At 43.5% G+C, this 22769-nt stretch overlaps 1 protein-coding gene across 2 annotated transcripts in view; it reads left to right on the top strand.

Annotated features, from left to right (window-relative positions):
* B4GALT5 (beta-1,4-galactosyltransferase 5) overlaps positions 1 to 21968 on the top strand; it is an 82517-nt gene extending 60549 nt beyond the window's left edge. The window contains exons 2-9 of one of the 2 annotated variants that reach the window (XM_032604822.1): positions 548 to 682; positions 10577 to 10690; positions 11663 to 11787; positions 12776 to 12892; positions 13522 to 13709; positions 14443 to 14565; positions 17654 to 17755; positions 18797 to 19411. In XM_032604822.1, the coding sequence (XP_032460713.1) occupies positions 548 to 682; positions 10577 to 10690; positions 11663 to 11787; positions 12776 to 12892; positions 13522 to 13709; positions 14443 to 14565; positions 17654 to 17755; positions 18797 to 18944 (1052 nt within the window). In that variant the 3' untranslated portion in view covers positions 18945 to 19411. Of the gene's footprint in view, positions 1 to 547; positions 683 to 10576; positions 10691 to 11662; positions 11788 to 12775; positions 12893 to 13521; positions 13710 to 14442; positions 14566 to 17653 lie in introns of both variants that reach the window. The other variant, XM_032604823.1, reaches the window with a different exon arrangement.
* The last annotated feature ends 801 nt before the right edge of the window (positions 21969 to 22769 follow it).

Below are 22769 nucleotides of genomic sequence, written 5' to 3' on the forward strand. Positions count from 1 at the left end.
TCTCCAAATAAAGCAAAGAAAAATAGCTGGAACCTTCATCACCACTTTCGAAAGATAGCCAGGACCAGACCTACGTCTAAGTGTTTCCAGAAGGCAGGGCAATTGGTGGTTTCCTTTCTCTGAGAATAGCGATTGAGTATTGAGAATGTGAACTTAAAGAGAGCAGAGATCTTTTTCAGAATGTTTTAACTGATCCATAAAGGTCTTTCTGATCATAACAGTGCTAGAATACAGCTTGGGTATTTGAAGACCAGGTAGAATATAATTTTTTTTTTCATTTATGGTTTTTCTAAAACTGCTGAATATGGACAGAAATACCCCTAAGTTCTGCTAGCTACCCAAGGAATATTGGTGTCCTGAAAACGTAGAACCCAGTATGGAAAATAGAAGTTACAGCATTTGTAGGGTTTTAGAGCTGAAAGAGGTTTCAAAAAGAAAAGGGGATAAAAAAGAAAGAAACCCAAAGTTATGTGGGGTTTTCTGTGTGTTTTATGTTACTGATTGCTTTTGAATTAACCTCTTTTCCCTCCCCATCTGTTTCCTGCAGTGAACACCTACCTCTTCATGATGCAGGCTCAAGGCATTCTCATCCGGGACAACATGAGAACGATCGGCGCTCAGGTTTACGAGCAGGTGGTTCGGAGCGCTTATGCCAAGAGGAACAGCAGCGTGAATGACTCAGGTATATTTTTAGTAAAGAGGTGGTCTGCTCAGAGGGCCTCCTCCCAGGAGTTCAGCTAAGCGGTAATGATGGACCCAGGAGTGAACATTTCTGCCTCAGTCTTTGGAACTTTTACCTGTAACTTTTATTATCTTATAAGCACTAAGTATATAAAGAGGGGAAAAGAACATCGAGGTTAGATGGCTTTGCCTGTCATTATATTGTAAGAACTTGTTCCCGAATTGTGGTTTTCACTTTAACTACTTTTACAAAAGACTGTACATAGCAAGTTCTTCACCTTTGAGAGGAGGCTGTCTTTTTTATGTCTCTCTTTTTAACTCTTCCAAAAAGTGAACAGAGGAAGTATTTCCAGATGGTTAAATGGGTCTGTCGTGAAGCCTCTCCAGTCTCCAGCCAGGGATGGTTTTTATTTAGAAAATAGATTCTGAGATTTCATTTTGCTTCGCATTCATGATTTGCCACTTATTTCTTTAACTGAGGACTAATGTGCTTCCCCTGTGGCTTCTTAGTGATTTCACTCAAGCCTAGTATTATAAAATATGTATATTTTTAAAAATATTCTTTCCTCCAAATCAATCCTTTTTTCTTCTGTAGTAAGTTCTAAGATTGTCCAGAGCTCACCGTAGAATGTGAAATTGCTTTGCAACCGTTGCAAGTGAGAATTATTCTGGGGTGTTGGGATATCAAGAGAAAGCATTGCCTCTGAAAGGGAAGTTAAATCCTGAGAAGAACTGACCATGCCCTAATTTATCAGTCTGTCCTGCTGGCCAGTTTAGCAGCAACCAAGCACTACAGTTAGCAAACCCATAAGCTTTGGTACTTACTTCCTTTCTTCTTGTTCGCAAAGAGCGAACGATCAACTTCTCAGAGCTTCTCAGCCAAATTGTGGCCTCACGGGACAAGCTCCCTGAGCTCTGTACCGTACCTGGAAGAGGAGTCCCTGCAGCTCCTGAAGTCAAGGGAGAAGGCCAAGCAGATTTTTGTTTCCTGATTCATCCTGTGTGGTGTTCGGTTTAACAGATGATCCCACACACATTGTCTCACTTGACTCGGATATGGCTCCATCGGGTAGGCAGGATTTTGTTACTTCCATTTTTCACATGTACAGGTAATCTTGGGGGTGTTGGAGTGGCTTGGTCATGTGACTTTCCCTAAACCCTGCCCGAACCTGCTTCTAGTTGGGTGATAAAACTCGGGAATACCTTGACCGCCATTCAGAGCTCTTTCCCCTGTATCACTCCAGATAAAGGAGCATGTGTGCTGTCATGACCTTTACCCAGTCCACGTGTTCATGCCTCTCCAAGGTTAGAGGTTGCTGGGGCTTCTCTCTGGGCCATTGGCGAGGTAACCTGTTTTCTCTCAAAGTTAGAGGGTGCGTGGCAGGTCTCCATCCCTGCACCACTGCTGGTCTTGCAACACAGATCATGCTAATTCCCTGAGGGGTTATTGTCCCTGGAAGTTGAGCAGAGAGTGAGTTGCGCCCTTGGAAGGCCTATCCAGGGACCCGTTGTTACTTCAATTTGCATGTGTTTATCCTCAAATCATCATACTCTAAAATAATTCTTCCCAGCATCTCTCTGGTTGGACTAGTTAATCATTCATTTTGTGTTTAATGTGTCTCTCTTCCTCATAAATTGGAAGTCTTTGCTGTCGGGGCCTGCTTATGATGGGGTAGATGATTTTTTTTTAACTTGGAATCTTTATTCTTGATGATTTTGTAATAGGCTTATCCTTAGTTTGGTTAAGCAAACTCTAACTTGGCTATGAGAACTCTTTCAAATTTGCTAAAGGAACTATGATGATAAAATTATACAGCAAGTTGGGAAAAATACCCGTGAAATAACACAACTTTTTATAAAATTGTGAGGTTTCAATTCCAGTAACCCATAAGACAGGGCCTAAAGCCAATTCATAGTCACATCATTCCAGAATGAGGGGCTATTGCCAGAAACTTTTTATGGGGTGGGAAAAGGAGTAAAAGATGGTCAGTGCTGACAAATACAGGCTTAATGATGCAGTGCTCTCCACAGACAGCTACAGAGACTGTAAACCATTATCCAGAAACTTACAGCCATACAACACAGATCACTTAGCCAGATCTAAAATAAACTGGCTTCTTGTAAATACTACAGCCCTTCTTCCATCCAAAAATGACCCTAATCTCACATGAAAACAGTTACTGTAGGGGAATCAGAAACCCAGCTTTGTGGCCCAAAGTAAAAACCAAAGGAAAAATAGCGATTCAGTGGCTAGCTGGTGAAAATGGGAGATCTGGTGCCCTTCACTGCGCTGCTTTGCTCTTCTTCCTCTTTTTGTCCCCCTTCTCCAGTCCATCCATGCTAGCTCTCAGTAGGCTTGAACAAGCCATCTGAAACTGAATCATTGCTTCGGAGCTCACCACTGTGAGCTTTTCCCATCTTCCTTTTAATGATCTTCCTTTTCCCATCAGTAGCTCTTAACGGACACTTGTCATCTGAGGGCTCAGAGCCCTCCACAGAACCCTTCCTTGGAACAGGTTTATTAGTTCTACCATCATCTGCTCGCTCTCCAGTGGCACCATCCTGGCGCTGCTGGCTCCGCTCCGTCAGCATAAACGCCCTGGGGTAGATGATTTGCTTGCATTGTCTCATAGGCTCCTCACAAGAGCTCAGAAAGATAACGACTGTGTCCCCCTTTCAGGGATGAAGGGGTCGGAGTTTTAGGACTCTCTGCAGCAGTGGGGTTGGGACTTGCTGACCTCTGAACCCCAGTAGCGCTCCTCATTGCCTGTGTTGCCTTTGTACTACCCCTGGTACCTGGTACACTGCCTAGCACATAGGAGGCATAGAGTAAATGATTTTTGAGTGTGTGAGTGGATAGATTTAACAAGAAAACACATTTTAAGTGTTGTAACCTAGTTCTGAGATTACCATCTTGATTGGCTTCTATTTTATTGGCACATCCTTGGTGAGTAAGTGTTGAAGAGGAAACATCATTTCATTGGAAGTTATCCAGTAAAAACCAACTATTTTTATTCATTTCAAAGTAATTTTCTGCCTAGCACAGTCAGAAAGAGCATTTGGGGCCTAAAGCTGCTGAGATAGCCAGATGACCACCACTGCTGACCCCGGCCACTCCTGCCAGGAGCACCATGGGTTTGGTAAGAGTAGCCTGGACTGAGGTAGTTCATGAACTGTGTTGCCCCGCTCTGGAAAAAAAGTGCTGTGGCACACACCCATGTTCAAAGGCCTTCAGGAGGCCAAGGGTAGCTAAAAAGCTAGTGTGTCGTTTAAGTAATGCTAGCTTTCTTTATCCTTGAAAGCTAAAATGGCTACTGCCTAAAAAGAAAGTACTTTGAGGGACCAGGACTGTGACCTGGAATTAAGCCTGAAATAATGACCTGGAGAAACTTCTTGTCACTGAAAGCCTTTGGTATGTGAAATTGTGATTCCTGTAAAATTTACCCAGAGCACCGGGGGCAGACGCTCAAGAGAATATTGGCATCAGAAGAGAATTCCTGGGTTCATCCAGTCCAGCCACTTAGTTTGTATATTTGAGGTGAGTGGTTGGGTGGCCTGGCGTTTCTCATTCTTAAGTACGAATTTCCAGGTGTCATTCTACGCAGTCACTTTTACCCAGAGGGAGATTTCTTCCCTCTGTATCCACGTGCACATGCACACAAACCTCCCCGTGCTGATGGCCTCAGTCCCCTTCTGGTCACATACTCAGGAAAGTATCCTGTTGCCCGCATCCTTCAAAACAGGTCTGTTGTCGTAGGCAAATAAAATGAACAGAGTCACTGCCAGTACATTTCATACTTTATTCCGTGAGGTCGATGTTCTTTCTTAACCTCTTTCTCTCTGGTTTTTGCCTGCTCAGCCCATAGTTGTCTCTTCCTCTCCTCTCCCAGCAGGTGGTCAGCCTTAAGCGAGCTAACTCTCGAAGAATGCAAATTCTTTATATTTTACAAATGCTTGTCCTGATGGCATCTTTCTAATATATATATATTTCCACTTTTTTTCAGTCAGAGAGGCAAGGGTTTGGCCTTTTCTCAAATGGGAGGAGAAAGTAGTGATTCTTCCTGGCATCTGTTAGTCAGCACTTTTCAGTCCCCGCTCAGCTGGATTTGGTAATTTGAGGGATAAAGCAGAATTTTCCCACCACCGTGGACTGGGGTAGCCGTGTCAACCTGGAAGCACACTGGACTCCCCTGGGCAGCTTTACAAGATGCTGATCCCTGCCCCCACCCCCGACCCCCAGAGGGTCTTATTTAATTAGTCTGGGGTATATCCTGGGCATAAGGATTTTTAAAAAGCTTCCTAGATGATTCTAGTATGCAGCCAAGGCTGCTGAACCACTGATGTAAAGCAAAGTTGACCGAGCAGGCCATTTGAATCTGCAGGTAGGAAGGATGTCTGTTGTGGTCCCATGTTATAAATGTAAAAGCAGCTGCCTTCTTTGCCGTCTACCTCCCTTGCTGGAAGAACATGTCCTGATTCGAAATGGATTAGATTTAAATTAAAAAGTAAAACCGTGACCATAGAAATTCAGCAGGCTGGCTTTTTCTCTCAGCAGTTCCCTCATTCAGTAGGGTCGTGCTTTAGAAGACTAAGAAATGGGTGTTTGGGGCTTCCCTGGTGGTGCAGTGGGGACGCGGGTTCGTGCCCCGGTCTGGGAGGATCCCACATGCCGCGGAGCGGCTGGGCCCGTGAGCCATGGCCGCTGGGCCTGCACGTCCGGAGCCTGTGCTCCGCGACGGGAGAGGCCACAGCAGTGAGAGGCCCATGTAGTGCAAAAAAAAAAAAAAAGAGAGAAATGGGTGTTTGGAACCCCTGAAGAGAGTATACAGTATAGTCCTCCCATTTCTAGGCAGCTGGAGGAGAGCTAGGACTCCACAATAACCAGGCACAGCTTTACCAGGTCGTGAGCAATTAATTTCCTCTGCCGCTTTCAGTTTAAAAGGCTTCTACTACTAGTGGAAAGGTAGATTTTGTTTAAATTTTTATGTAAAGAATTTAAAATTAGAAATGAGGAAATTAGTGTTTGTTGGGGGTGGGTGTTCTCCACGGTGTAGGGCAAGGTTATGGAGGACTTTCACTTAGGAGTTGTGTGTTTCAGGTTTTCTTTTTTAAAAATGACATTACTAATTTAGTAACCAGAAGAAAAGAATAAGTGGTGTTTTGTTTCACGCTAGCTGCTAACGAAACAGGAGGGAAGGGGGCAGGGCACAACCTTTAAAAGAATGACATAGCCCTTGGGATATGACATAAACTGGTTAGAACCAACTAGGTCCAAGATGGCGGAAGATTCGACTTCCAGTAGACCTTGAGCCTCATAATATACTCTACGCAATACATTAGCTAAGTGACACACCCACAGGCGCATGACAGTTCCGAGACTGACCGTAAAAGGTCAAAAATTAGGCAGTGGCCCAATTCCTGGAAATTCTGCCCTTTCCCCCCAAAAGTTGGAATTATCCTCCCACTAGTTAGCCTATGAAGTTACCCGGCTCAGAAAGACTAACAACAACCCCATGTTTCGAGGCCTCGCACCTTCTGAGATGGTCCACCCTCTGTCTGTGGTGTGTGTTTCTTCCAAGGCCATTCTCGCCTTTTGCAATGGACTGCATTCTTCTGCCTATGGAATGTGTATCTCTAAACAAATCCACTTCTTACCTATCACTTTGTCTGTCACTGAATTTGAATTTCTGTGCTGAGACATAACCTGAGCTTCAGTAAGTCCTGAGACTAGGTGTGTGATCTCTGTTAAAAGACAGTAGGTTCATGGGACTTCCTGGTGGTCCAGTGGTTAAGACTCCACGCTTCCAATGCAGGGGGTGCGGGTTCAATCCCTGGTCAGGGAACTAAGATCCCACATGCTATGGGCGTGGCCAAAAAAAAAAAGACAAAAGACAGTGGGTTCAGGTCCCAATCTGGGTTGTACAGTTTCACTACCAGGCCTATTATATATATATCAGTGTTGGAAGGAAGTAGAAAGGAATTTATCTGTGTCCCCAAACAGACCCCCAAAGTAGGATCATTAAGGTTAGACGGTGTCTTGTCTCCTCTCCCACATGTTTTTTTAACTTCTTGTTCCCTACTTAGGTTGTAGCTCTAAGGCTTGGTTCTGTCTTTGCCCAGAATTATTATTCTGTTTTTGTTGATTTGCTTATGAAAATGCCTGTTGTAATACTTCTGGGAATTTCTTTGCCTAATTACTGTGATGCCGTTTCTTTTTTTTTTCCCCTTAAAAAGTATGTATGTATGTATTTATTTCACACACACACACACACACACACACACACACACACACACACACTGTATTTTAGTTTTACAAGAGATAAATAAACTGACACCAAGCATTGTAAATGGATGACCACAACAGAAGCAACAGTGATTGCAATTACCAAACACGAAACACACTCACACTATGTCATCATATTGACATTCAGTCCAGGAATCCTCCACAGTAACAGCGCCTTTACTTTGCAGTGAAAATTGATTTGTATATTTGACATGGGACTGAGTGAACTGATAAGGATGACTATAATTTTTGTGATGCCGTTTCTAACCAGCTTCTCCCTCCACACATGCGCACATCACAGACATACACGTTTTCTAGAACACATGAAAACTGCTAATTTTTTTTCTTAAAAAGAATCATTTTATGGACAAAAAAATATGTGTGTGTATATATATGTATACAATTAAGCAAAATGAGAATCACCCGGAGTAATGATTAGCATTGGAGGTTCTTGACGTAGCTTTTTGAAATGTTAATACCTTCAGAAAGGGCTGGACTTAGGATGGATTTGCATGTGTGAACTGAGGACTTTGGGCTAATTTCTGTGTAAATGTAATTTTACCTTTAGTGTTCATGCTGACTTGGTTTATGTCTTGATATAAATGCAAGCTTATTGTTTTTCAGGAAAGCTGCAACTAAAAAGGACAGAGAGCATTCTGTCCCTTTCCTGCCCTGTTAAGAGACTTAAATATTATTGTATTTACGAGATGATATGAAACCTATTATATATATATGAATCCTTGTATTCAGCCATATTTATAATAAATACTCATAATATAAAAAAAAAAGAGACTCCAAATTCTCTTCAAGTTGCCTCTCATTGAGTTTCGTCCTCCGAGTACTTGTAGAATAGGCAGCCATGTGTCTGCATAAAAGGACTCACTGTATTAGCCATTTGATTCTTGGAAGCCTTTTCATAGTGCTTTTTAAAAACTATCCATGTTGAAGATTCTAGAATTCCAGGGTGCAAAGTGAATGTGAATAGGAAGTTTTAATTTTCATAGAATCAGCATGAATCCAAAAGGACTGGAGAAAGAGATTTTCATACTCTGAAAAAATAGTGCAGTGTAATGGAAAGAGTTCAGTCGGGTCTCTGTTACGCACTAGCCAGGTCTCCTTGTACGAGTTGTGTATACGGTGCCTCACTTTCTTTATCTGTCAAAAGATAAAGAGGTTGGAGGACCCCTTCATACCTCCCCCTAGGAAAAAGGCCTCTGCTTTACTCTTTAACACGTCACTAAAATGACAGTAGATTGTGTGTGTGTGTGTGTGTGTGTGTGTGTGTGTGTGTGTTTAATGGTGTATACCCCTGAAAATGAGAACAAGAAAGGAGACCACAGCAAAAAATTTTGGAAGTTGGAAAGCAGATGGACCAGTGATAAAGGACTTAATGGACCCAAGAAAACTGACTGCTAATGTGGCAGCAAGGAAAGCCAGCAACCACTGCAGTTTATACCCCAGAATCCCTCAGAATCTCAGGAATCAGCAACATCAAGTACTTTTGGAGATAAGAATAAAGGTGGCAACTAAGATAAAAGTTGGTTGAAAGCTGTTTAAAAAGCAGTCAGATACCCAGATTCCTTCCCCCCGTCCTGGCAAAGTACTAGAGACTTGATAACCTCCAGAGATGGTAAAATAGAGGGTCCTTCAACTGGGGGGACCTGGCTTGGTTTAGGGTACCCTAGCCTTTTCCTCTTCCTCAGTTTTAGGGTGCTTGCAGCAAAGAGCATATGATTCTGGCAGGAGATTAGAATAGACTTCTCTGGGGAACCTGACTGGACCAAGAGGAAAGACCCAAAGATATTGACACTGGAGGTTTCTAAAACTTTTGGCCAGAACACCCTCCAGTGAAGAACCTCAGTCCAGACCCTTCCAGTTAGCTTTCGCTCCCCACTCTTAAATATTAGCAGATGGCCAAGGATCATCGTGCCAGAGACCAAACAAATAAGAAGCAGCAAATTGAAAGAAACAGAATATGCTGGGAGGAAAAAACTTAACTATCACATATGTTCTCAAGGGTCAGAGGAAAAGGATTGCAAACATGGAACAAGACATTGAAAAAAAAAAATGAACATTCAGAAAATTAAAGGGACACTTTGAAATAAAAACTCTAACAGCAGAAAATGATAATTAAAAGAAGGACTGGGTAAAATTGAGGAAATCTCTCAAGGTAGAGCAGAAGAATAGCAAGATGGAAAGTCAGTTAGAAAAGATGAGAAAATTATAGGGCCAGGAAGTCCAACATCTGAGTCCTATTTTCTGTTCTCCAGAAAGATAGCACAATAGAGAAGGGAGGAAATCATCATCACAGTAATGCCTCCTCCTCACCCCAAAATTTTAGAACAGAAAATGAATTTCCAAACTTTAAAAGCCCACCAAAAGGTCAACACGGTGGGCTAGGCACACCTGTATGAAATTTCCTGAAGAGAAAGTTCTTTACACTTCCAGAAAGAAATTACTTCACCTTTTACAAAGATAAAGAATGGGAATGGCTTCAGACTTAACAGGCACAGGGGAATCTAGAAGGCAGTGGGAAAGCACCTTTACAATTATTTCCAGCCTTGAATTCTATAAAACCAACCAACCGTGTATCAAGTGAGGAAGAATGAAAATAATCAGCTATACAGGGTTTCAAAATCACTGCCCTTTCCCCCTTCTTAGGAAGCCACTGGAAGAATGTGCTCTACCAAGTGAGAACAAGGGAGAAGCTGAACTTAGGAAAACTGAGGTTCCATACTATAGGAAGATGAAGGGACTCCCCAGGACACTGAGGAAGGGAGATCCCAGAGTAGCATGTGCACATCAGGCTCCCAGGAAAGCCTGTCCAAACTGGAGTGGATCGGGAGGTGCTGGACCTTCTTAAGGAAGAGGAAATTGAGGGAAGACCTGATGCCTGTGTCTTCAGGGGAAATGAAGTGGCAAAGGGCATGACGTCAGGTTGTCATCATTTCACATAAAACTAAGCAAACAGGAAAACAAGACAGTCGCTCCAGGAAAAAATAATTATGCAGGAAAGGAAAAGTAATCATAACTTTCCACATTTCTCAGCTACAGCGAGTATTTATCGAATCGTCATAATATAAATACTGAAGGTTGTCCTAACCACGATTATCATTATTTGACTGGAGGGAGACTGGAGGATGGAAAGCGTATGTGTGTGGCGGGGGCAGGGGAGGGAGGGAGCACAGTCTTCAGCTCCCGCAGTGAGAAGTCAACAGATGGACCTAAAACCGAAGCATCGAGATTGGGTGTGCAGGCTGCTGGAGATAAATACTGAGGTAGTAGGTGAGGAAGTGAGAGCGGTTCCTTTAGAGAAAGACATGGGAGGGGGCCCTGTGTTTTTTTTTTTTTAATCACGTTGTAAGGTTATTTGACTGTGAACTGCCTGCATATAAAGCTATAACAACAGTAAGAATAGAAACACTGGTAAACTAGTATCATCTGGTTAACATTTTTATTGACAGGTTCAGATTTTAGCTGAAGAGCTAGGCCAGCGGCCTGCCTCCCCAAAAGATGATATCTAAGAAAAATACTCCTTTGGTAGGCATCGAAGAGTTGTAGGAGTGATGACATGTACCAGTCTGAGTTGCCTTGTTTTTCTTACCTCTCTAGATTATCCTCTTGACTTGAACCACAGCGAAACCTTCCTACAAACCACAACTTTTCTTCCTGAAGACTTCACCTACTTTGCAAACCATACCTGCCCCGAAAGGCTCCCTTCCATGAGTGAGTAGAGCTCTTGCTTATCTTCCTCTGCTTTTAAAACTGATGCCTTCTTATTTGAGTAAACTAAAAGGGAGAGTGTTCTTGAGCTGTCGATATGTCTACTTACACAGAGATTGTAAACGCCTCCCGGCCGTTGGGAACAGGGATTCTGAAAGTTACTTGTGCCCTGGCTCCTCTTCAGCACTTCTGTAGGGTGGCCTGTGTTCCTGGTGCCATTTTCTACCACATTTTTCACTTGGCTTTACACATGCCACCCTCCTTTGTAACTCGGGGTCTGTTAAGATGTCCTAGAGAAAGTGTAGGCAACCAGCTTTGTCTTTTAGTATAAATCTCACACTGATTATATGACTTGCTCGCTATGAGGGAAGTTATTTTCTTAACAAAGTGCTAGTTTAGGAAATTCTTGGATCTTTTCTTTCTCTTCCTTTTTCTTCTTCCTCTCCCCTTCCTCTTCCCCTTTCCTTTCCTTTCCTTCTTAGAATCTCATCTATAATCTGAAGCAATGACAATATACTGTTACACCTTTTCTGGACTCTGGGGCTTCTTGGACAGTCCTCTTCTGGACTTGAGTCCGAGACGATGAGAGTTCTGAGTTTGGACGTGACCAGTCGGGGTCACTGATCAATGAATTGGGATAGTGTGTCTATACATGCCTCAGGAGCACACAGCGACGGTGCCAAGCTCAGCTACTTTTCTCCTTCCATTTTCAGAAGTTCAGCTGCTGTACACCCTTGGCAGAAAGAGAACTCAAAGGCTCAATTTCTTGATTTGCTGCTTTACACAGTAATAGTAATAGTGATTTGCTGAAATGCAATGAGTTGGAAAGCAGAGGAAGGGACCCCCATCCCTGTTAAAAACACAACCCACTGAAAAAGCACTTAACTGCTCCAGAGATTACAACCCTGAACATAGAAATAAGACTCTACCATTTTCTGGCCTCTTAATTATTACTTTTTTCCCTCCTCTGTTCAGAGGGCCCCATAGCCATAAACATGAGTGAAATTGGAATGGATGCCATCCATGAACTCTTCTCTAAAGACCCAACCATCAAGCTCGGAGGTCACTGGAAGCCATCGGATTGCATTCCTCGATGGAAGGTAGGGGGTGAGGTCAGACCCCAAGTGCTGGAAGCCTACCTGCCATCATCTGAATCACTATGGGTTTCACTCTGACCTTTTGTAATTTGCACCCTACTTACTACTTAATGCAAAATATTTGCATTTGATGGGAACATACTGAAGGAATGGATTTCCCTGAGGACTCTTCTGTAGCCACGGAAATTCACATTGTTCTGATGACTGAGCCAGGACCCTTTTTCTTCCTTACAGGAATATTGGCTAAGCAGGGGGTAGGGGGTGGTAGGTCTCTTGTGACACATTTGCAGAAGCCATCTTCACAAATTCAGTGCTTCATGCCTTATTTGGCATTGTTGCCGTGAGTCTAGTGGAATAAAAAGTGGAGTTATCTAGCCTGACACTGAGAATTGTTTAGTTTTTTTCTGCGTGACTCTAATCAGGAGACATCGGTAGTGTGGATCAAGCTTATGGCACTGGCTTAAGTCCATTCTTTCAACAAGTATTTAGTAAAGTGCCTGTTCTGTGCCAGCCCTATGAGATGCTGTGGTGCAGCAGTGATCAAAGCATGTCTGGAACAGATCAGTGTTTCCAGCCCATCACTGGGTTGTAAAATCAATTTAATGAGCAGCATTTAAAAAATTTATGTATATATATAAAAGTGCATTGCATGTTTTAAGGGGAAGTACTGTTCTGTGAAGCGTGTTTTAGTTGTATGTCTCTATATTTGTGTACTGGGTCACAGTGAATATGAATGTATGTCTTTCTCTGGGTTGTGGTGTCAAATTCATTTGCAGGCCCACTGTGTACATGGTATGGCACATGTAAGAACGAGGTCCACTTACTTCCAGGGGTCGACTTGCCACGATAGGTCTTTATTTAGAGAAGCTGAGGATAAGACAGCTCCCAGAACTCCCCAAGAGCTGGTCCCCGATTCTGCAGAAGTGCCCTGCTGCAAAGCAACAGATGAGGGGACTAACAGGACGGCCTCTTTTGCTGTGACCCATTGCAGGTGGCAATCCTTATCCCCTTCCGGAACCGCCATGAGCACCTCCCGGTCCTGCTCCGACATCTGATTCCCATGCTCCAACGCCAGCGCCTACAGTTTGCATTTTATGTGGTGGAGCAAGTAAGTGGTCCTTTCTTCTCTCTTCTTTCTCTTCTGAGACAGCAGTTTAGAGAGCTTCAGGCTAATGCATCCTTCGTGTAAAGATCCAGTAAAACTGAAAGCTCACAGTCGACTGAGTCGCCTGCGGCAGGAAGGGGAGCAGAGAGCAGTCCTGCTCCTGGTTTGAGATGTTGCTCAATATCAGCAGATTTGAGTGCAGCCTGGAACTTTGTTTACCCTGAACAAAGGCCTCTTGTGAGCTGGTTTCGCTAGAGCTGCTTTAAGTGTTGTCTTTAGGCTCCAGACCCAGGAAATTCCCCTTAAGATAAGGAGCCACAGGTCGAAATGGCAGTGTTGTTCTTCCTTCCGTATATGGGGCTGGGTACCCTTCTAAATGCTGTTACGTGGCTGACTGTCTGCCTTTACAACAGCCTTGGGAGAGAGGAGCTTGGGTTTATCTTTATCACCCCTTTTTATTTCCGAGGAAGTCAAGGCCAGAGGTCAAGTGATTGTGAGTCAGTGATGAGCTGGGCAGGACCCACCTCCCTTCTGGCCCAGGATCTCTCAATAAGCTCTCCCTTAGGCAGGGCTGAGGCAGCAAAGATTGTTCTTCAAGAGTCCTTTTAAAAATAAAGGTCTGCTTCTTTTAGGTTGGCACCCAGCCCTTTAATCGAGCCATGCTTTTTAATGTGGGTTTTCAAGAAGCAATGAAGGACTTGGACTGGGACTGTCTTATTTTTCATGATGTGGATCATATACCAGAAAGCGATCGTAACTATTATGGATGTGGACAGATGCCAAGGCACTTTGCAACTAAACTGGATAAGTATATGTATCTGTGAGTATTATTTCCCCTTAATTAAAGAGGTTAAATCTAAAAGGATGGTGAGAGATGCAGAGATGACAAAATCCAATTAGCTCCAACCTGAATGGCAATCAACTGATGAATGGATAAACAAAATGTAGTATATCCATCCATACAATGGAATGCTATTTGGCAATAAGAAGGAATGAAGTACTGATATATGTGACAACATGATGAACCTAGAAAACATTATGCTCAGTGAAAGAAGCTAACTACTAAAGACTGCATGTTATATGATTCCATTTATATGAAATGTCCAGAATATGCAAATCTGTAGAGACAGAAAGGAGAATAGTGGTTGCATAGGGTTGAGGGGAATAGGGGGAAATGAGTGACTGTTGATGGTGGGTACAAGGCTTCTTTCAGGAGGGTGATGAAATTAATTAAAATTGATGGTGGCCGTGGTTGCACAGCTCCATGAATATACTAAAAACCATTGAATTATACACTTTTAATGGGTGAATTATATGGTATGTCAATTCTGCGTCAATAAAGCTGTTATTAAAATAATCAGTTAGGAAAAAGTTCAATTAGCTACTCAGATTGATGCGTCTCGTCCTGAGGAAACAGTTTCAGGTGGTTCAGGGCAGTAGCACAGAGAGTATTGTTTTACTTAAGACTTAGTTCTCCAGTGAGATGGCCTGTTCTAGGGGAAAAAAATCACCCTTTAATGCACAGATGATTGATACCATACATCTCCTTTTAGGCTTCCTTATACTGAGTTCTTTGGTGGAGTGAGCGGCTTAACCGTGGAACAGTTTCGGAAAATCAATGGCTTTCCTAATGCTTTCTGGGGTTGGGGTGGAGAAGATGACGACCTGTGGAACAGGTACTACCTTCTTCTGATGTCTTCTAGAAATGCTACCTTAGACTCTCCAGACTATCACTGTCTAATAGGAATATGATGTACTAAGCCATGTATGTAAATTTCAGTGTTCTAGTAGCTACATTTAAAAAGGTTAAAAAAGAAAAATGTGAAATTAATTTATTATATTAATAAAAATATTTTTAAAATTATATTTATCATAGTATATCCAAAATAATACCATTTCAACATGTAATCAATATAAACTATTAATGAGATATTTTACATTCATTTTTTTCTGACTAAATCATAGAAATCTGGTGTGTACTTTACACTCACAGCACATTTTACTGAAACCTCCCCAAACCAGAGGTCAGATGTTTGTTATGTGTACACAGATTTATCCATGCCATCAGATAAGGCTTGTATTATGTAAGTTTGTATGAACAATCCTGGGTGTGATTAGTGTAAAGCAGTATTTTTACAGAGTAAGTAAATAGTAACCCAACAAGGAACAAATAACCGAAAGAATTTCTACCTTGTATCCACTTTCTATCTCAGCTTTAAAAAAAGAAAGGGTGTGTTGGTTGTTAATATAACATAATATTTTCGGGTAAAAATTCAGATGATACAGATGTGTCTAAGCCAGGGAGTATAAGTCTTAATCCCCATTGTTACCCTGTTTCCTTCCCAGGAAGTAGCCATTTGAACAAGCTGTTTCTTTCTATAGACTTCTTTCTATTCATACATAAACAACCCAGACACATCCTTTCTCCCCTTCCAACCATGTTAGAGAGCCACTTCATTATTTTTAACAATTGCATGGTATTTCTGTATGTAGATAGACAACAATTTATTTTAATCCTCTCTTGTTGATGAACATTGTTTAATTTTGAACATGTTTTGTTCACATGTGCGAATATATCTTTAGATTAAATTCCTAGTTGCAGAACTGCAGAGTCAAGAAGTAAATGCACTTTTTTTATTTAAAATTTTTTTTTATTAATTAACTTATTTTTGGCTGTGTTGGGTCTTTGTTGCTGTGCGTGGGCTTTCTCTAGTTGCAGTGAGCAGGAACTACTCTTTGACGCGGTGTGAGGACTTCTCACTGCGGTGGCTTCTGTTGTTGTGGAGCACGGGCTCTAGGCACACGGGCTTCAGTAGTTGTGGCATGTGGGCTCAGTACTTGTGGCTTGCGGGCTATAGAGCGCAGGCTCAGTAGCTGTGGCACACGGGCTTAGTTGCTCCGCGGCATGGGGGATCTTCCCGGACCAGGGCTCGAACCCGTGTCCACTGCATTGGCAGGCAGATTCTTAACCACTGCACCACCAGGGAAGTCCCAAGAAGTAAATGCACTTTTTTTTTTTTTTTTTTTTTGCGGTACGTGGGCCTCTCACTGTTGTGGCCTCTCCCACTGCGGAGCACAGGCTCTGGACGCGCAGGCTCAGCGGCCATGGCTCACGGGCCCAGCCGCTCCGCAGCATGTGGGATCTTCCCAGACCGGGGCACGAACCTGCGTCCCCTGCATCGGCAGGCGGACTCTCAACCACTGCGCCACCAGGGAAGCCCCAGTAAATGCACTTTTAAATTTTGATAGTTATTGTCACATTTTCCTCCAGAAAAGATTGCAAAAATATTCTGACCAACAGCACGTTAGCGTACAAATTTTCTTACACCACCAGCAACATTGGATGTAAACAACCTTTTAAATGTGTGCCGTGTTTCAGCTCTGTAGTAGCTCCATGTGGCTTGTGGCTGCTGTTAGGCAAAGCAGCTCCAGACAGTTCTTTCTCAGTCTGTTAGGTAGAAGTGGCATCTCATCCTTTTAACTTGGGTTTCTTAGGAACCTAGTGAGGATGAACAGCTTTTCCAGACATTTAACTAAGTTTGACTGGTTTTTGAATCCAGTTGAGCTCCCCCAGGATATCTGCCATAACTCTCGTCTTGCTCTTTCCTCAGTTCAGCAAGGAGCCCCTCAGAGCAGGAACCTACAGCTGGTTTTCCCCAGCGCCCCACACAATTCCAAACACACAGTAGGCATTTCATATATATTTATCAAATGAGAGTGAGAACACATCTTCACACAGTTGGCCCTCCATACCCATGGGTTCTGAAGTTGAGGATTCAACCAACTACAGAATGAAAATATTAAAAAAAAAAAAAAAAAAAATTCCAGGAAGTTGCAAAACTTGGATTTGCCACATGCTGGCACCTATTCACATAGCATTGTATTAGGTATGATAAGTACGCTAGATTTGGTTTAAGGTATCCTGGAGGATGTGAGTGGATTATATGCAAATACTATGCCATTTACATTAGGGACTCGAGCATCCACAGATTTTAATATCTGTGGGCCCAGTGCTGAAACCAGTCCCCCACCCAGAGACTGAGGGCTGACTATATATGAAAATGAGAGTATAATTTGGAGTCAAGGAGGATGTTGAAATATGAAAATGATCATAAATATCGCATAGATATCCAAAGTCTACCCCATGTATTGAGTATTTCTTGGAGTCCTATCAAGTTTCCAGTAAACCCAGCCTGGGAAACCTTATATTTATCATGTTAAGAATAAATATCCTGAACACCTCCTCTAAATTCTTCTCCCCTCATGGTGACTTCATAAATTGTGAAGTTTTACATCTATATCGGAGGACATCACATAAATTAGCTCATCTCCCTGGTGATGGGGGAGGTGGGCGGAGACATAAGGTCTCTCTAGGGGGGACACACGGTGACTCTGACTTTGCTGACTTGCTCTGTGGTAGGTTGTGGAAGACAGGTGTGCCCACCGGGGAGAACATGTTTCTGATAGGACCCAAACAAGCCAGCCCAGAGGGAGTGTGGTTGTACCTGTCACTGAGACCCTGTGTCACACCTCAAGAATTTTGAATTTCTTTTTGAATTTCAAATTTCTTTCCTTCTTCAAAACGTTTTTGTATTGTAGACTTCTTTTCTAAAACCGTGAACTTATCCAGAGGGGAAGCAACATGAATATTTAGATGCAGAAGTTCTGTTGTTCAGCTTGGGGTCCTTCAGCCTCGGGATAGGTTTGGTCACCTATGGGACTTGATCATTTTACCCAAAAGCCCACCCTCTTTGTCTTGGACAGAGTGCAGAATGCAGGCTATTCTGTGAGTCGGCCAGAAGGTGACGCGGGGAAGTACAAGTCCATTCCTCATCACCACCGCGGAGAAGTCCAGTTTCTTGGAAGGTTGGTGCAGTTTATTTATTCCTTGTACAAATATCCTGTATACTTCGCATTTCCAGGTGTCCCCGAGCACTGCAGCTCCTGTCTTGCTCCCCACTCCTCTCCAGGGTCTTGTTCAGACAGCTCTTTTAGAGTTCCTATATATATTTTAATTTAAGCGTGAGGCAGGCGTTTGGGGGCAAAATCATACCATTGGTGAAAATTTTTGACAGTAAGATCTTTTAAGGAAATCACTCATTCTGTGTCTTAAGCTTTGTCGTCTCCTCTGTAGCTTTCAGGGAGTTGGGGAAGAATCCACTCCGGTAAAGGTTTCTGTGTAACTCACAGTCACATGACAAAAAGTTTGGCACCCTCTCTGCAAGCTCTGGTTCTGGAAGGGTGTCCCTCAGCTTCTGTTTGCGTGGTTGCAGCTGCTTTATTACCCTCTGTACGTTCAATAAAGAAATTTGTGATCGGACTGAGCGGGGCATGTGGGCGGAGTACGTCTCTGCGTCCTCAGGAGTGGCTCTTTGTGTCTTTTGTTAGTAGTGGGGAGCACTATTCTCTAGACAGTCGATCTGGCTGCGTGAACTCTTTTCATGGGAGTAAGCAGGCACTGAATACAGACTGAACTTTCTCATCCCATGTGTTTAGCAGCTTACCTCCCACTTCCCCACTCTGTGGTTTTGGGAAAGCCGGTTAATATTGAGAGCCTTGGTTTCCTCATCTGCAAAGGGGCAGGCACATTAAATGAAATAATGCTGTAAGTAAAACACCTCGCATGAAATAGGATGTGTTTCTAATTCTAATGATGACGTGTAGCCTGGAGGAGCTGACATTAAATGAAATAATGCTGTAAGTAAAACACCTCGCATGAAATAGGACACGTTTCTAATTCTAATGATGACGTGTAGCCTGGAGGAGCTGAACGGCCAGTCACCCGCCATGTGGGGCAGGAACATCGTTTTGGGTTGTGCCGCCTCCTGTGGTCTGCCCTGCCCCGTCCGTGTCGTGAGGAGCTTGGACCCTCGCTCAGAGCCCACCCCTCTGTTCTCTGCTTAACAGGTATGCGTTGCTGAGGAAGTCCAAAGAACGGCAAGGGCTGGACGGCCTCAACAACTTGAACTACTTTGCAAACATCACATATGACGCCTTGTATAAAAACATTACTGTCAATTTGACACCCGAGCTGGCTCAGGTGACCGAGTACTGAGACGAGGAGAGAATATATGTTTGCTTCACCCACCGCCCCCAAGAAAGCAGCCTGACGACATGTCTCGGGGCTCCGCAGAGGAAGAAAACAGAAATCCAGTGTGGATCCATGAGGGATCGCAGGGTTCAAGGAAAAAATGTGAACAGAGCACACGCACATAACGCCTTCACCGTTTGGACCCACTGGGCTTGAGGGAGTCAGCCGGGAACTGACTTGCTCTTTTCACAAGACAGACGTCTGTCCTGCTGCTCTTCTCCCTCATCTTCTGCCCTGACGTCCCATCTCCTCCACAATCTGCAGAACCGGAACTGTGATCCGCCACCATCCCGCCACGAATGGCCTTGGGAGCTTCTTTCCCTTCAGAGCAAAGAGGCAGACCCACCACAGGGCAGCTGTGTTTTAGGAAGAGCAAAGGCAACTCCACACAACCATTCTTCTACATCTCTGGTGTTCTCTTTGGTTTCATTAAAAAAAAAAAAAAAAAAAATTACCTGCTTTGGGTGGGGATGAGGGGGGAGTGGGGGAGGGATTGGGGAAGATAAATAGACATATAACAATCACTTCTTGAAGAAGTATAATTGTAAATAAGCCATGTAAAATGCCTTTTTTAAATTTAATTTTCTAGCTGGCTCCAATTCAAACCGAGGGTTTATAAATTAGATCCCGTATTTGTTTGGCAGATGCAGGAACTCAGCTCAAGTGGAATAACATCGTCTCCCAAATTGCTGTCACTCTGGAAGGGAGTGGTTATAGGGCATGTCACAAGAGAGCAAAACAGTCCAATCTTTATCACCGGTAGCTAACTTCTTGTGCCCCCACCCCTGTCCCCTTTTCCAAAAGTCTTGCTCCCGACTTTGGCTCTGGAGTCTCTGCCCTGCTGGGCACGTCCACTCTCATCCCAGTCTTGTGCTGAACACGAAGCTGCTGTGTTAGAACACTGCTCTCCCACTTGAAGCAAACCCGTCAGGTGGGCCCACTGTGCACACACCCCTGGATCTCTGGACTTCCTGTCTTGTCCTTCCATCATGGTAAAGAGAGAGCGTGGGTGTTGGTTTTCCCTACTTCCGTCTCTCTCTCTTTCTCTCTCTCTCTCCTTCTTTCGCTTGCTCTTATGGAACTTGGCCACAGTTTCTGAAGTCTGTGCCTAAATTACCAACCAGCTTCAGCGATTCCTTTGAATATTTCCCATTTTGGTTTCTGGAAAGCTTTGTCATTAACACTATTAACTAGGACATAGAATAATGAGCAACTGAATTATGAAGAATTCAGCCAGGGAGCAGGTGACACTCGTGTGCTATGGGTCAGCTGGGATCCAGGTTAGACCAAATCCAAGCTTTGGGATTAGACTAACAAAGCTGCCGGACGGCCGCAGGAGCCCAAGTGCTCCATTCACACCCCCATGTGCTTTCTGAAGTCAGATTCTCAATCACATTTGAAGTTGTGCCTTTGTGTTTTTGCCTGAGCCGAGTCCCTCACCTCATAGTCCCCTTTGGCTTCTGCAGAATTCTGAAAAATGCCAGGTTTTTCCCCTCCTTTTCCATAAAACATATTTATATATCATTATTAGGAGTACTTTCTGAAGAGTACTTCATGTTTTTTTTTTAATTGCCTTGTTTGCCTTCAACTTCCTTAATTTTCATGGTTTACATGGATGTGTGTAGAGGCTATATTTGTTTATATACACATGGGTTGGGGGTTTCTTCCATTGCATGTGTTGGTTCCATGGACGTATGATCCCCACAGGCTGTGGGAGTGATTGGCCAGGCCTTGTTTTTTTGTTGTGTTTTTGTTCCTTCGAAGAGGAGAATGCTATTTAGAAAATAAACTGCATTGCAAAGCTCTTACCAGCTCATATGAGAGAGCAGACTCCTGCCCTTGAACACGCTGGTAAGTTGTATCATAATGTTTTAAAAGTTTTTTTTTTTGTTTTTTTTTTTTTGAGTATTTCTTGCTTTAAAAGACCTTCACGAGGAACATGACACACAGAAGTTCTTTGGGCTTTCCTTTGATGTATGGTGCATATAGCAATAAAGATTTTTTTCCCCCCTTCCTTTGAGCACTCCCAGGCCTCTGGGCTAGCCTGGCCTCTTCTCTCTCTGAGGGCTGTGAGCTGCTTTCAGTGTGACAAAATTATGATGTCATTTGGAAGAATTTGCCAGGACAGACTGATTCTTGGTCAAGAATGGCTCGTGTACACTCGGCAGCGTTGTAAAATGATATTGTTTGAAGGCTTTCATTAACACATTTACCATCAAGAACAAAGTGTTGGCAAAAGGCTGACACCTGATTTGAAAAAGAAAATGCTGATTTGAGGACAAAAGGAAAAGTCTCTTTCCACTGCTCAAAGTAGGGTCATTTAAATCATCTTGCAGTCACGTGTGAGTTTGTTTTATTCATGTGGAATCTCTTGCTGTGCACTGGAAGTCATTTATCCACCAAGCTGAGTACCGTGTGGGGAAAGGTAGAAGCTGAAAACACAGCCAGGCCTGTGTGCTGTTAACTGTGCAATTCTCACGTTAAGAAAAAAAGAACAATAAGAACCAAATGTGACCTTGCATATATTTTGACAGCTGAAATTCTTTAAGGCTACCAACGAATGACCCCTTAAATCAGTCTTGTCTTTTGATTGCTGCGTATAGGAAGAAGTTTTCCTTTCACGCTGTTTTGTTTTGGGGGGGTTATCAGCAAAACTATTCATTCTGACATTACAGGGCCTCTTGTGAGAGCCTCTCTACCACAGACATTAAGAGCTAAGCAGCAGCATACGTACTGATTGTATCCACTCACCAATGACCATTACATTGAACGTAGCTCGCTTACTTCCATCACTACGAGTTTTTTGAGCTTGCTCTTATGTTTTAAGAGGTGCCAGGGGTACATTTTTGCACTGAAATCTAAAGATGTTTTAAAAAACACTTTTCACAGAAAATAGTCCTTTGTCATTACATTATTTACTCATGTGTTTGTACATTTTTGTATGTTAATTTATGAATGATTTTTTCAGTAAAAAATACATATTCAAGAACCAAACCTTGGTGGTTGTCTGTCTTTGTCTGGGACAGTTTGACTTCTTAGAGCCTTGGCTTCCACTTTGCCGGGCTGACCTCCAGGTAGTCCTGAGAGAAATACTGCCAGCCCGAGCCCTGCAGTCAGACCACTTGAGTGAAAAACGCTGCCCATGTAGCCAAAGCATCGAACCCCACTGTGCTACCAGGCATCCGCCCACACTTGGGTTTTCGTTCAAGAACTGGCCCAGGCGATGCCCATCAAGTCAAATAAGACACCTGGGCAAGGGGTGGGGTGAGGGTCGATGGAGTTTGCCTCCAGGAGGTCCTCTGGGGCCGGTCCACAGTTTGCCGTCTGCCTGATACTGCGTGGAGTATAATTGTAGCTTCTTTTTGTTGAATGTTTACCACTCACTGATATTTATTGCGTGGAAAGTTCTGTGCCCAGGTGCGAGGGATATAATGATCAGCAAAATAATAAAAGGTCAGTGGCTTCATAAAGCTTACTATCCTTTTCTCCTCCTGCACTCCCAGATGGAGGGTATGATTTAACTACAACCACGGTAAGTGCTATAAAGGAGGTAACTCCGGACCATGAGTGCACGGTAGGGAAGGCGTCCCTGAGGTGCGGTGGGTGAGCTGAGGGGAGATGAACAGTGTACCCTGGGAGCTGCAAGAACAGAAAGCCGGTAAGGCGGGAGCAGAAAGGGCAAAGGGGCGCAGCGGGCAGTGTTAGGCTGGGGAGGTGGACGGGGCTGGACCATGCAGTGCAGGGCCCTGTGAGCCAAGGTAAAGCTTTCAGGTTTTATGTTTAGAGCAG

Source organism: Phocoena sinus, chromosome 15 (assembly GCF_008692025.1).
Source record: "Phocoena sinus isolate mPhoSin1 chromosome 15, mPhoSin1.pri, whole genome shotgun sequence".
NCBI lineage: Eukaryota > Metazoa > Chordata > Mammalia > Artiodactyla > Phocoenidae > Phocoena > Phocoena sinus.